Genomic DNA, 12,400 nt, shown 5'->3' with positions numbered 1-12,400 from the left:
TTCTTCCTCCCAGTGTTCACTTTTACAAGCGCCATATATCAATTCTTCTGGCTCCACGCACTGCAAATCAAGCCCACAGGACACATGATGGAGGGCAGACACAAAGAGAGAATCCACATTGCACATCTCTACTCAGCTTCTAATCAAATTCTCTGTTCCATTTCAGCGTGTTCACTCACCATCCATCCTGCATGGTGGGAGAGGGAAAACAGAGAGACAGCAGCTCTATCTCCATCCAACTATAAAACAAATACAACATCACAATAAATAAGAGAAACTTTTCTACAGAGCATAAAAATAACCACGGTATAGGGGCGCACCATTTACATCATGTACATCATTAGCAGATAGGTGTATACATACTGTAGAGGAAACACTTATTCAAAGCCGATTTAAAATGAACAATGTTCAAAGTAGCAAATCTTCACATTTGAGAAGCTGGGACTATCAAATTTCCAGCATTTTTGCTTAAAAAAAGATCGACGAATCAATTATTTGACTAATTGTCTCAGCCTTACTGGTCACAACTTGCTTCATCTATTCCTGCGCCAGTAACCCCTTGTTCTATCATACAGGCCCCAAACACTTGAGGTGGTATAGGACGTCGTTCACCGAATCTTGTGGATCGTGTCGGCAGCGTCCTTCCGCGCTCAAAGACTCAAAAGTCGCTGAGAATTTATGCATGGAAACACATCCCTCCATAAGTGAAATACGTCGTCACGCAGCAGTTTGCATTCAAATTCATTCAAATGAACTGCGTGTCATTTCAAATTCGTTTAAACTCGATTTTTGGAACAATTGACACCCCCTCTTTGCATATGTGTGAAGAGGAAATTAGTAACAACAAACTTTTCCTAAATTGCCTTGAGAAAAACCCCCTAGAGAGGGACATTAGCACCGTCTATCATTTAACAGAAGGGGTATGAATGGAAGGTTTATTGATATAGCTTGCTAGCCAACTCGTTTTTGAACAGTGAGATGATTATGCCTCTTTACCCAGGGCAACATGTCACATAGTTTCAGAAAGGTCCACTTTAATTTTCTGCCTCAAGCAGGTATGAAAATATGTGTTAAGACATTTTGTCAAATTTTTGCCATTTCTGTGTGACTCCTTCCGTTTGATACGCACACATCTGAAACAAAAAGGGCTGCAGTGTGAAAGATAAGAAATTCATCACTCTACTGCGCTTCAAATCTAATTCCCTATTCAACTCCCAGCTGTCCTGCTGCTTCACCCTCTGGGGTCTCGGGGGTGTCTTCAGTGAGTCCGGGCCCCTCCTAAACCACCTGTCCACCGCTCATGATTTATGTCTCCTGAGACCACTGGGGCTGCTGGGAGGTTGCCTCTTGTGCTCCTACTGTAGGTTTTACCTTTTACTTTTTTTTTTTTTTTTTTATTTAAAGCTTTATTCAATCACAAAGAAGCCTGAATCCTAAAATAATTCTTTGGTATGGGTAGTGGCCTTGTCTGTCTTTTATTTGTTAAAGTAATAAAATATGAAATCAGCATAAATATCTTACTGTCGTTCTTAAAAGTTATTGTAATAAATAAGCATGTTTCCATGAAAAACTCAAAAAGTTCAAAAGGGACAAGCCATAGTGCATGCCTAAAGAAACATTTTCCATTACTTTATGAAGTATACAGTGCTATTTGAGGTAAATAATAATAATAATAATTAAAAAAAACTTTTCCAATAGTGTCATTGTCAACAAAGCAGAAACTAGAGAAAACTCACCAAGTCAGAAGAATTTTAAAAAACCTTAAAAGCTCATCTTTCTTAAAACAAGCTAAAAGGTCAGTTATTACTGAGAGAAGATTTTACCTGTTTTAAGAGCATTTGATTTGAGGGCTGCAACTAATGATTATTTCCATTATCAGGTAATCTGACCATTATTTTCTCAATTGATTAATCTTACAATGTCAGAATATTAGTGAAAATGCCCATCTAAATATCCTAGACCTTGAGGTGCCGCCTTCCGATTGCTCATTTTGTTCGACTTACAATCCAGAATCAAAATATGTTCAGTTTACTGTCACATGAGCCAAAGAAAAGCAGAAAATCCTCACAATTGAAAAGCTGGAAAAATGGAACGTTCAGAATTTTCACTTGAAAAATTACAAACAATTAATCAATCAAATAGTTGATAAATTACTTTTATGTCAATTGACTAATCAGTGATCCAACCAGTCGTTTCAGTTCTGTCTGATTCTGCAGGGGTCATAATTTAATGATAAGCTCGGCTTTAACTTTGTACTGTTTCACTGTTTTCTTTTATTTACCCCTTTCATTACTCCACTCCTTCTGTCGTCTCAGCTCCACATTCCTTTTTCGTTTCAACTTTCCCGCACCTGTTTCTATTTGGTTTACCTTTGAGATGTGTCCCAGTTTTAAATGGAAGCAAATCAAAGCGAGTAGCCTATCACCGGCAAGCGGCATTCCTCTTCAATTACCCACATTCGCAGGATTACGGTCTGACTTAGTCTCTACTGCACAGCAACCTCGCCTGTGGCTCAGCGTTGTGCCTGAAGGCAGGCGGCAGCTTTGGGCTGCGTTTTCACTGATTTCCTCTGAGCTCCAGGAGCTGCCAGCCTCTCTTCTGCTTTCTCAGGTGGCAGCAAAAAAAAAAAAAAAAAAGAGAATGGAGGATGGCAGAATATGCAAATTGTACCACCACCAAAGGAGAGGGAGAGGAGTTTCCCACCAGTTGAGTGTGAAAGAGTGCTCCCCCTCTCCCACACACACAGGACTTTGAATGGGACTCTTTCTTTTGACACACACTGGCCTGCATGCACACGTAACCCCCACAATCGCACAAACTCACAAACGTATGAGCCCCAACACGTGTATAAACTAATTTAACACTCACTAAGATGCCCAGATGCACTCATACAAGGACATTTTAACGCACAATCACACACGTGCGTTATTCGAGGCGGGACGCTGGTCAGAAGCAGCAGCAGCAGTAGACTAAACTTGGGTCCCTTCACCACAGGCTGTCCTTCACAGCTCAGGCTCGGCTGGCAGAACAGCGTAGATTTAAGTTTTAGCCGTTAGCTGCCACGGGAGCCTCTTGAACACATGAATATTCAGGTGGTTGAATGAGAACGAGGAAAGGCATCAGCAAAGCAGGTTACTTGTGGAAATCGGTTAGGCCACCTTTAAGAAAAGAAGGTGCTGATACTAGTTTGGCAGTTCCTCTGAGATTTTATGCACCGGTGGCGCTGGAGGTAAATTTCAGTTTTGGTTCCACATTTGGCTTTGTTTTGAGCGTAGGTGGCAGTGAGCAAACTTTGTCTTCATAACATCAATTTTAAACGGCATTGTAAGTATAGAGCCAGATTTGACTTTACTCTAATCTTATTTTGATTGGACACGGCAGGCTGTACAGAAAATGGATCTTCTCTACCACTCGTCTGAGCTCCTCATTCTTGGCATGGCACCTTTCTCGTGTTACATTTTTATAAGGGTACACCAGCTTTAATCTTTGAATATCTTTCATTAAATTACAGCATCAGATTGGCAGCAATGTTTTTTCTGATTATCCAGGAAGAACGGACATTAAATCCTTGATTTCTCTTGAACACACTAATTTTGCTGACCGACTTTAAAAGCCATCTAAATGAGGCACTCTTCTTTGCTTTGACATTATTGTGAATCTTTTACTTTTAGTGGAGTTTTGGAGGTGTGACAGGACCCATTTATGTGGCCTAGACATAGAATAAGTAAATGGATTGTCATGCCAGCTACAGTAAATTTATTTTTCTTAACGTTGTCCTCAAAATCCACCAGTCCTGTGAGTTTGTACTGCAGCTCTGGTCTTGTACACATAATGTTATTAAAGTGTCCCTTAGCCCTAAACTGATCCAGGTGTGCATGGACTAGCACTTGAGGCCTGCGATGACTCATGTTCAACATGTACAAAACAAACATGTTTGAATTGCGTCCGAACAACGTGTTATTAAAGTGACATTGGTGCGGTTGAGAAACAGTTAGTCATCCTACTAAATTTACACAGCATTTTGTAATAATCTGGTACAAGAAGAGCTATGTTATAAGCCATGGTATATTGTCCTTATGTACTTTTCCCCAAACAGTGAAACCCTATGGAGCAGCCACATATTGTTCACTGCCACAGAGCTTCTCAGCACATGTGGCTCTTGTGTTTTGTGTGGTGACACAGCTCCAGGGCTGCTCCTCTGACCTATGACCCCCTACGTGGAGAACTGGGTGGGTGGGTGGGGCTACCTTCTAAAATTTGTTGTCAACACTGTAGATAGGGACAACTTATGGTTTTGAGTTTCAAAGGCCACGCTGCCATGCAAGTTTCAGATTTATTTACACTTCTCAATGCAGGGCAGCCTGAATGACAAAATTAGTTGCTCTCGGTTTTGTATTAAATCAGAGGGAAGTGCACCATTTCCTTTCCACCTCCACTAAAAATAGTTCTCATTTTGAGCGTTTATTACTTGCCGGGGCAAATCGCACCTGCCTGACAAAAGGGCAAGTCTGTGCTGTTTCAGGTTTTTAGTCATTTGACTTTTGATTGTGCCAGCTTTCTGAATATATTGCTAATGAAGGGATTCTGATTGTGGCTGCTTTGTTTTGCATAGATTACATCAGCAACTTTCCAAAACACACCATGAACATCTGTTAATGTACAGCGTACATCAGTGCTGCGATGTGAACCTTGTCATTATGTTTCTATAGGAACAAACAAACTCCCATCTTCTGCTTATGAAACCTTTTTTTTTTTTTTTTTTTAAATTACTTAACTCAAAAATATTATAGTTGATATCATGGAGGTTTGAAGATTTCACAGGATGGAAATAAGCTTAAAAGTTACCATTTATATCCACCATGTTCTTGCTTCTCATTCTAATGAAGTATAATTTAAAAAAGTATAAGTCATCATCAGCTCTGACTACCTTTTTTTATTTATCCTCCTATGAATGCCGAAACACTGTATAAATGTGACTTGGGGGTTTAGATTTTTAAAACTGATTTAAACCTGATGCGTTTAAGTGTTTGGCCGTATTGAGTCATCTGCCTTAACTTTCCACGTCTCATCTGTCAAGGTGCCTTTGTCAGCCAGCGTCACCTAATTGAAACACAGCAGCTTCAGCAGGATGATTTTCCCTCACAGGCCCCGTGTTAATGCATGTAAATCCAAACAAGTAGGACTGTGTTGTTATGCAAAGCCCGGAGGAAAGTAGCGGTTTCCCACCTTGATGCTATATCTGTCACGCATACACACAAACAAACACGCACATTACTCAATTAGTCACACAGGCAGCATCACTAGCCCTGACGCACCTCCCCCTCTGAACCATAAGAGGCAATGGGAGGGGTTAATGCTGACTGCTAAAGACATCCTGTAGTGCTTTGTCATTCCACAGGCCCATTTGTGCAAGGGAAACAGCACACCACACAAACACACAGCCACACACACACCCACACAAAGCCCCAGGCTCTTACGCACAAGGAGAGAGTAACATGAATGACCAGTGGTCACGGATCACGTAACAGCTACCGTTGACCACAACCGCTTCTAATACCGCTCAGGACCGTTTTCCTGTGATGCTGCTCTCACTAACAGACAACAAAGGTGGACGTGTGCATAAGTGTTGGCATTAGACCTGAGTAATAAAAAACCGAAGGTAAAGCACAGCGTATGCCCATCGGGGTAAGGCATCGATAGCTGGATTTACTAATTACAATTACACAATATTATAACATCTATTATTTCATATCAGTCAGATCAAATGAGTGTAACAGGATGAATCTAGACTATGTCAAGGCATATTAGCTGCATATACAGTAAATGCTCAGTGTTAATTCAGAGGTAGGACACTCACATGACTCCCCTGCTCTGTTGGAAAGCCGTAACTGGAGCACCTACTGGTGACCTCAAGAAAAATGGTTCATTCGTATATAAAGACAAAAGAGGCCTATAAAACATGCTGCAGCTTTCATATTAAACCCTCTTAACGCTGAGAGAGTGTGACTGTACGGGGCCTAGTATGAGGTTTCTGAGCCATGCCGCAGAGAGTCATGGTCTTATAGTCTTACACGGTGATTCAGCAGTGATCTGAAGAAACAAGCCCCGTCTAAGGGCCACAGTCTTTCTAACAGAGACACACAGAGAACACGCTACTCATCTACCTATCAGACAACAGCAATCTGATCAAAGAGCCCATCACTAAACAGAGAGAGCATTCCTTTAAAACAACAGTACAAAGCACTTTCATATCAACAAATGTCTGTTTTTGTTTTTATCAGACTGACTTGATATAATACGTCACTGAAAGCTGTTGTAAACACTAAACTTGTCTGTTAATGCAAACCAATCACATGCTCCATCTAATTTAACCAAATACAAATCTGCCGTTGAAATAAGCCCAGGCCTGGGGATTATTATAAAATGTGAAAATAAACAAAATTTGTAGCATAGCATCCGCTCTAGAACCATAACTGGGACCAAAACAGGGAACCTAAACTAAAACCAACCCACCTCACCGCCCACTCCAAGTACCATTTCTCCAAAAAACCTCCACAGGACAGGCAGAAAGACACTGCTTAAAGGCCGAGCCCTTGCTAGCTCGTATGTACGACCGGTCTAAGCCTGAGCGCAGGCCGCTGTGTTTATCCTGTCAAGGTATGTTAACACCAGGCTGCAATACTGTAGTCCCTAAATTGCGGTGTTAGATTACAGCCCAGCTGAGAGCGCACACACAGACGTGGAGCATTTAAAAGCAACAGGAAAGGCGTTGGATGACGAAGCCGTCACCAAAGCGGCAGCAACAGGCAGTGCGCATGGAGGGCAGACACCTGCCATTTACAGTACAACTACCAGACGCCTGGCATGTGGTGGGGCTGAGAATGAGATCATTAGGGTTGCGGTTAGATTTAGAAAAAAACATCATATTTCTCCCCTGCTCTTTTTGGTCACGGACATCTCTATATAACTACTTTAAAAACACAGGAATACCTGCCTTATGTACTGTGCACACTGCTACTGCTCACTTTATTTTACAGTTTAATGTGTGGCAGACATTTTATTTAGGCAAAAAAAAAAATTGCAGTCAGGGAGAAGTAAAGGTTTTTGGGCATCTCTGCAGGCACATAGCAAGATGACACTTATTTGCTTGGCTTTTATACTGGCATGTTTACAGTTGCTGCCTGGTGGGGACTCATCTCTGTGAAGAAGTGGAGCAAGGCCAACTGACTGTCAACTATCATTAGTGCCAGGCAGGTTAGGGTTTGTTTGCTGAGACAGGTGGGAACAAAAACCTTTGAATTTGGGTAGAACAATATAGAATCACGAGAAAAATGAGTGTCAGGCCTCTTTCAAACAAACTCCAGTGTGTCTCAATTCGAATGAGATCACAATGACTCCAAAACACAAGGTTTCATGGGTATGAAGAGATGGTTGTCAACACCTGGCTGCCAGTGATGCTCTGGTACAGTCTGAGCTGTTGCTCACATCCAGGTTTTACTTTCGTGTGTTCCTGACCAGTTTAAACAAAGAAAGCAGATAACTATCTACTAATGAGGATTTTTTTTTAACAGTTCCGGTTCACTTAAAGCAGAATTGTGCAACTACAACCACAAAAAAAATTCAGAGACAACCTTGACACTTTGGAGGGAGGGGTGTGATGGTGAGTGTCACATCATCTGAGATGTAAAATTGTTATTAACCATGTAAAGCTGACAGTGTTTCTTCATACAGATTCCTGTGAACAATGGGCTGTAATTTGGGTACAACTGTTAAAGCCCGTGTAATATTTTGCCCTCTAACGTTCTCAGACTGCCATCAGTACTATAAGCTGCAATGATTAATCGATCGACAGAAAATTAACCGGAAACCCCATAAACTGATATATTGTTTCAGCCATTTTTCAGGCAAAAAACTGCCACTGTTCTCCGATTTCAACATCTCCAATATGAGGGATTGCTACTTGTCTCTGTTTTATATCACTGTAAATGGAATGGAAACTTTATGGTTAAAAGATTGTTGTCATGCAAAACAAGCACTCTGACGTTTGGGAAATGGTGGACATTTAAGGCAGTAAAAAGATCACTTAAACAAATAATCATCCGATCAATCAATAATGAAAACAATCGTTAGGTGCAGCCCCAATGTCCACAGCAAACAAGATTCGGCCAAACTCTCAAGTGAGGACACAACATATGTCCCTGGGATATGTAAGAAGTAAGGACAAGAGCTTAAACAAGTTCTTGATTAGTCGATTATGGATAATGAATTTATTGGCTATGATAATGTCGACAATCAATTGCTTGAGTCATTTTCTAAGCAAAAATGCAAAACTTTCTCTGTTTCTGGCTTCTCAGATGTGAGGCTTTGGTGCTTTCCTTTGTAATATATATAACAATTAGTAAAATGGGTAACTTTGGCTTTTGGGCTGTTGGTCAGACAAGAAATCTGAATGCGCCGTCTTAGGCGCTTGGCCATTTTACAGACAAAACATTTACCATTGATTTATTGAGAAAAATAATTTGTGGGTTAACTGGTGAATAAATGAGTGTTATCGGGCTCCGTAATTACGAAAAGCATTAAACTGTGTAAAGTGAAATGTGTCTGAGCTCACCTGAGGAATGTCGGCTGGGATGTAATTTAAGATAAGTCCATCTACAGTCTGTTTACTCACTTTCTAATACATGGCAGAAAGTCTGTCCGCCTTTTAGAATGGCCTATATGTTAATGAGTCGTATGTGTGGAACACAAAGTCCCTAGTGTCAAGTGCCCTGAGCGCATGTACTGTTAAGGAAAGCTCAGATTGAAGCTTTTGCGACGGTATGGCAGGTAGCACCGGCAGCCTGATCTGTGGCGATGGCAGGCTGGAGGTCACGGTGCATTGGCACAGGCTACCGTTTGGCACATCCGCTCTTTTGAGATCCAGCGAGGTGAACGGGCTGTGAACGGGCAATCTGTGTCATGTGGATGAAAACTGGTGACAATAATAATAAAAAAAAATATTTATATATCACATTTGATGCGAGGCAGGTTGAAAGTGGAGCGAAAACGAGAGGCAGACGAATCTCGCTTGCGGCTGATCGAAGGCAGTGCGCACTGAATCGTCGATTCGCGGATCGGGATGCGCCCCTTTCACGTTATAATCTCGTTTTAACGTTATATTTTTTAGACGTCGAACGAAACGGGACGCCCGGGAGCACCCCCGTCGAGCGTCCGCGCCTCGCACAGCCACAACGCCGCCGGGAAAAGCGCCTAAAAATACACCTTCATAGGTGTTGCATCACCTTGCGTACCTGGCTGTCTCCGGTCCAGGAAAAAAAAAAAAAAAAAAAAAAAAAGGCAGCAACCCCGCCTTCACTGCAGTAACGGCACTGACCGCCATTCCCTTCCGCACACCGCTCGGGAAACTGTGTCACGAATTACCGCAACACAATAGATGGAAAGGAGAGGTTTTGACGGTGAGCCCCATAGGCGCCGTTATTGCACACGGTGGGGGGGGGGGGGATAACGGAGAAATGACCACCTTATGCACCGCTCATTTTCCTGGGCACAGACACACACACACACACACACACACGCACAGAGAGAGAGCTGCAGGATGCACTCGACCAAACGAGCCAACCAATCCACACACACACACACACACACACACACACACAAAATAAATACATAAAAGGAGAGATAAGACATGCAAAAAGTGAGCCAGAAATGCGTGTCGAAGAGATAAATCCCGCGAGAATGGAGGGAGGCGAGCATCCATGCGAAGCTGGCACGGTACACGGAGAAAACTAACCCCCCCCCCAAAAAAAAAAAAAAAAAAAAATCATTTCTACCTGCACAAGTTGACATTTGGAGCGGTTTTCCTGGCTCCTCACGAGACGCAGAGCCTTTTAGGAAACGGCGAGCAGATCCTGTTCCGTTCACGGTCGAGAGCCGCAGGTGCTATTTGTGTTTATTTCCAGGCCATTTGTCAAGCCCCGTTATCCGCGTTCAGGTAAACATGATGATGATGGTGATGGTGATGGTGGTGATGATGATGATGGCTCCTGTACGGACGCACAGAGTCACCGTCGTGTCGTCAGCAGGAGGAAAAAAAAAAAAAAAAAAAAAAAAAAAAAGAAAGGTGCTTTCCAGCCCCTCGACTCACACACACCATGCCTCATAACGGTGTCCGAAAATATATGTATTTATGGGTTTACTTTTTTTATTGGTTGACACGATGCAAGAGGGGGGGTAGTACAGGTAAGAAACCGTCCAATGAGGGACTCTGGCTCACAAAAAAAAGGGGCTGTCTAGATTTAAAGCTATTGCACCCACCTACGTTTAAAAATCTATTTTTATATTCTTTACCTCATAACAGGTGGACTCAAAAATACTCTTATTGGTTGGAAACATGTCCCGGCCCACACACACACACACACACACAAATGCCTACTCTGAGATCATGTTTATGCTGATTATCATAACTCCCTGTAGGCGATATTAGAGGATTATCACAACTGCATCGCGACGGAAAGGAATACCACTAAGTAAGATATAGGATGGGCTGTAATGTCAACACTGACAACCGGGGACGTGCTTTGTGGGTCCATGTGTCTCCGTATGATCCCCAAAAACGAAGCCAAAAAAAAAAGGGGGGCAAACGGTTTACAAACCCGATTTTTACAGGTGCAAAAAAAAAAAAAAAAAAGCAACAGGGAACAATTTGTAGGACGATCAACAAAAAAAATTAAAAAACCAAGCCGAATAACCAAAAATGCTGGATTTATAAAGCTAAACTGGTGCGCATAATAAGGAAATGCATGCAAGCATGAAATTAAAATCGCCTCATCTATTTAAATCCACTCACATCTACATCTACTCGCTCTTACCTTAACTAAGGGGAACATGTGGTATTGCAGTTGTAGCAGGGAGGGGTGAAGTGAAGACAAAATAAACATCCCATCTCTTTGCCATCACCGGAGCAGTAGTGAAACCGACCGAAAGCCCCATGCAAAAAAAAAAAAAAAAAAAAAAAAAAGAAAAGAAAAAATCCCATGCATTCGCCGCAGCACCGCGATTTACCGCCCGGCCACGAAAACAAACAGCCGAAGTTGAATCACGCTGAACGGGAGCGAGAGAGCGAGCCGTCCGGGGCCGAGAAAGAGCAGCAAGTTAGCATGAAACTAATCCCGCAAAAAACAACCTCGCCCCGAAAAATTTCATACACTAAACTACAAACTGCGCTCTACGGGCCACGTTGTTATGTGAAAGCCCCGCAACCTGCCGCCAAGAGTTGCCGTGGGTGGAAAAGTGGCAGAAAAGTACAGAAACAAACAGCGGGGGAAAGTGATAGAAGAGCGAAAAACAATAAAAAAAAAAACAAACCAAAACATAGAGACGAGCATGAAGCGCTCCTCGGGTTATTATAACAGACGGATAACGGTTCACTCAGTCAGGCTGCCCCATGCACCGCTAGGCGGAGAGAGTAGCCAGCCAGGTATAACGGTACACCACCACACTAGGATATGAACACACTAATACTCCCCAAAACTCCGCGGAGCGTGCTCCAACTCACTCCCGAAAAGTCTCCAGAAGGACTCGACCGAGTGAAAAGCTCGCCGGCGGCCCGCCTGGGTCGCCCGGCGGCGGTCACGGAAGAGTTTGTACTTACCGCTGCTCCTTCTCGGGTTCGCCTGTTTTCTGCGCTTACACCTGGGGCCATCCGCCATGATCCTCTCGCTGAGTCTGAAACGCAGCCGCTCGCGAGTCACCTCCTCCCTCCCCCCTCCTCCCGTCTATCCTTCCTCCTCCTCCTCCTCCTCCTCCCTCCTCACCCCTTCTCACCCCTCCCTTCCCCCGTCCGCTTTACGACATCACCTTCCCGCAGCGAGAAAAAAAAAAAAAAAACACCTGGTTTGCGACACACTGGCCGCTTTTACGGCATCACCTTCTCAAACACCTCAGCACACGGCCCCTCCTACTGGCCGCTCGTGGGCGCGTGGTGGTCCCAGGGCTCCGCCGGGGTCTCGCGCGGTCCCTGCTCCGCCCGGCTGCTCAGACTAAACGAAGACTGCGGCAGCGAGGTGTTAGTCCGCAGGTGGGAATGTGGGAAACGCGGCAATAGGTAGAAGAGCCGCGGGGGGAAGTGTCACCGATAAGAGGCGCCGGAGGAAGTGCCCAGATCCTTCGCTTAGGTACAAGTACCGGTGCGCCGATGTAAAAAAAAAAAAAAATACTACACGACGAGCAAAAGTCCTACAGTCACAATCCGACCTGACTCAAAGTACAGCGGCATTCTCTGCAAAAAAAATACACTTAAAAGTGAAAAAAAATTATTACTCTGCGGAAACACGTCCCTAGTCAGTGATATTTTATTTTATGTGGTATAAGGTTGTTGATACTGGTGCAGCATTTTACCGCT

At 43.3% G+C, this 12,400-nt stretch overlaps 1 protein-coding gene across 3 annotated transcripts in view; it reads right to left on the bottom strand.

The window, feature by feature from the left end:
• Nucleotides 1-11,730, bottom strand: part of LOC120799071 (zinc finger E-box-binding homeobox 1-like) — a 69,813-nt gene extending 58,083 nt beyond the window's left edge. Inside the window, exons 1-2 of one of the 3 annotated variants that reach the window (XM_040143947.1) lie at nucleotides 11,651-11,701; nucleotides 180-239 (exon numbers count right to left, since the gene is read on the bottom strand). In XM_040143947.1, coding sequence (XP_039999881.1) covers nucleotides 180-186 — 7 coding nt within the window. In that variant the 5' untranslated portion in view covers nucleotides 187-239; nucleotides 11,651-11,701. Of the gene's footprint in view, nucleotides 1-179; nucleotides 240-9,830; nucleotides 9,897-11,650 lie in introns of those variants that run through there. The other 2 variants (XM_040143945.1, XM_040143946.1) reach the window with 2 other exon arrangements.
• Nucleotides 11,731-12,400: the final 670 nt, after the last annotated feature.

The sequence above is a fragment of the Xiphias gladius genome, chromosome 14, assembly GCF_016859285.1.
Source record: "Xiphias gladius isolate SHS-SW01 ecotype Sanya breed wild chromosome 14, ASM1685928v1, whole genome shotgun sequence".
NCBI lineage: Eukaryota > Metazoa > Chordata > Actinopteri > Istiophoriformes > Xiphiidae > Xiphias > Xiphias gladius.
This window is presented reverse-complemented; position numbering and strand designations above follow the sequence as displayed.